Source organism: Octodon degus, unplaced genomic scaffold (assembly GCF_000260255.1).
Source record: "Octodon degus isolate 3935 unplaced genomic scaffold, OctDeg1.0 scaffold00056, whole genome shotgun sequence".
Taxonomy (NCBI): domain Eukaryota; kingdom Metazoa; phylum Chordata; class Mammalia; order Rodentia; family Octodontidae; genus Octodon; species Octodon degus.
The window spans coordinates 7712809-7715197 of record NW_004524632.1 but is presented as its reverse complement, the minus strand read 5'-3'; the positions used below and the strand labels follow the sequence as shown (position 1 = coordinate 7715197).

At 60.0% G+C, this 2389-nt stretch overlaps 1 protein-coding gene across 1 annotated transcript in view; it reads left to right on the top strand.

Annotated features, from left to right (window-relative positions):
- Nucleotides 1-2095, top strand: part of Tbx21 (T-box 21) — an 11329-nt gene extending 9234 nt beyond the window's left edge. Inside the window, exons 4-6 of the mRNA XM_004633677.2 lie at nucleotides 329-487; nucleotides 574-635; nucleotides 851-2095. Coding sequence (XP_004633734.1) covers nucleotides 329-487; nucleotides 574-635; nucleotides 851-1469 — 840 coding nt within the window. The 3' untranslated portion in view covers nucleotides 1470-2095. The remainder of the gene's footprint in view (nucleotides 1-328; nucleotides 488-573; nucleotides 636-850) is intronic.
- Nucleotides 2096-2389: the final 294 nt, after the last annotated feature.

Sequence of the window (2389 nt, the reverse complement as noted above, 5' to 3'; positions counted from 1 at the left end):
TTTTTCTTTTCTTTTTTCTTTTTTTAAATTTGAGACAGGGCCTTGCTGTGTTCAGGCTGGCTTTGAATTCACTCTGTAGCCCAGGCTGGCCTTGAACTCCCAGTGATCCTCCTGCCTGAGCCTCCCGAGTCCTGGGCGGGCAGGCGTGTGCCCCTTGCCCAGTGTAAAGGCCCTCTCTCTCATGCTAATACCGTACTCACAGTGGGTTTCCGGGGGTGGGAAGGGGGATAAGCGGGATCCCTCTGGCTGGGAGTCCACACACAGGCCCTGGAGCAGGCCGGGGACCCCTGGGCCCCCTTCACCACTCACGACTGTTGCCACCCTGCAGATGATTGTGCTGCAGTCCCTGCATAAGTACCAGCCCCGGCTGCACATCGTGGAGGTGACCGATGGCGAGCCCGAGGCCGCCTGCACCGCAGCCAACGCGCACACCTTCACCTTCCAAGAAACGCAGTTCATCGCCGTGACCGCCTACCAGAATGCAGAGGTGACCTGGGCTGGAGTCTCCGGTGAGAGGGATGTGGGAGAGTGCCAGACTCAGGGCTCAGGTGACCCTCTGTCCCCTCTCTCTAGATCACACAGCTGAAGATTGATAACAACCCCTTTGCCAAAGGATTCCGGGAGAACTTCGAGTCGTAAGTGCCATTGGTCACTTTGGGTCTGGGAAGGGACATGCGGTTCTCGGCTGCATGGTGACCAGTTCTGCTTGTGACCCCTGTGTTCTTTTTTTTTTTTTTCTGCTGGAACCGGGTGTTGAACTCAGGCCCTTGCACTTGCCAGGCAAGCACTTATCCTACTGAGCCATCTCCCCGGACCCAACCCTTACATTCTTGCTTCCCATTCTTTCTAGCATGTATACGTCTGTCGACGCCAACGTGCCCTCTCCACCTGGACCCAACTGCCAACTGCTCGGGGGAGATCCCTACTCCCCTCTCCTCTCCAGCCAGTATCCCGTCCCCAGCCGCTTCTACCCTGACCTCACCGGCCAGCCCAAGGATGTGGCTTCACAGCCCTACTGGCTGGGCGGCCCCCGGGACCATGGCTACGAGACGGACTTCCGTGGTGTCGGCATGAAGCCGGCCTTTCTGCCCTCGGCGCCTGGACCGGCCATGCCCTACTACCGCAGCCAGGAGGTCCTGGGCCCCGGGGCCGGGTGGCCCGTGGGCCCACAGTATCCCCCAAAGGTGGGTCCGGCCAGCTGGTTCCGCCCTATGCGGACTCTGCCCATGGAACCTGGCCCGGGCATGCCAGAGGGCCGGGCCCCGGACGAGCAGGACTCTCCGTCCCTGTGGACTGAGGTCACCCCTCTCCGGCCAGAGCCCTGTGACTCAGGCCTGGGTGAAGGAGACTCTAAGAGGAGACGGGTGTCCCCCTACCCTTCCAGTGGCGACAGCTCGTCCCCTGTGGGGGCCCCATCTCCTTTTGATAAGGATGCAGAAAGCCAGTTTTATAACTATTTCCCCAACTGAGCAGAGAGTGCAAAGCCGGGAAAGGACAGATCTGGTGTTGTTAGATCTGAGGCTACCGAGTCACCTGGGAGACAGAACCCAGGCAGAAAGGCCCCCTCCCTCGCTGCTGTTCTCCTGTAGTGATGACTGGGGGTGGGGTGGGAGGGAGGCCAAGGATTCTGGGGTTCGTTTGCTGCATCCTGGAGTGTCACTGCTCCGTCACCTACCCAGACTGAAGCCACCTCTGCCGTGGAGAACAGAGATGGCCATGCCAGGAGGCCTGGGACGCAGGGAGCCAGGAAGGGGCTGGGCCCCGGCCACCAGCTCTCGTCCTCCACGTGGGGCAGCTCCAGGGAGGTTTCCATGTGTGTGGCTGATCTGAAGGAAGACACACAGACTCTGCAACGGTCAGCCAGCCAGCGCCAGGGAACAGCCTGAGACTGTGGGGAGCTGGCCGGGCCCCCTTAGGGGACAGGACCCCGGTGAGCAGAGGAGGGGGCTGGCAGGCCAGGGGTCTCGGTTGTACATGTGTGCTTCTTTCTTTTCTTTCTCCTTTTTCTTTTTCTGAATGGGGGAGGCTATTTATTGTGCAGAGAGTGTTGTCCGGGTGCTTTTCTACTATCCCCATCACTTTCTGGAAATAAACGTCAAACTGTTGCGTGTGCCCTGATTCCCTGCCGGTGCAGGGGGCCGGGAACTCATCTGGGGGTTGCTGGTGTCTGCTGTTATTGGGGAGGGGGTTTGCAGAAACCGGAAGTGGCCTTGTTCAGGGGTAAGCTGAGTCAGTGAACCTGCACATCCTACAGTCAGGGAGATGGCAAAGGCCACCTGTTAAGGCTCCGGGACAGAGGTGACCCTCGTCCTGTGTGTGCTCCCTGAGCTGGGGGGGGGGGGCTTGAGGACAAAGCCAGGCCCGGCTAGGAGGCTACAGGCTGATGTGG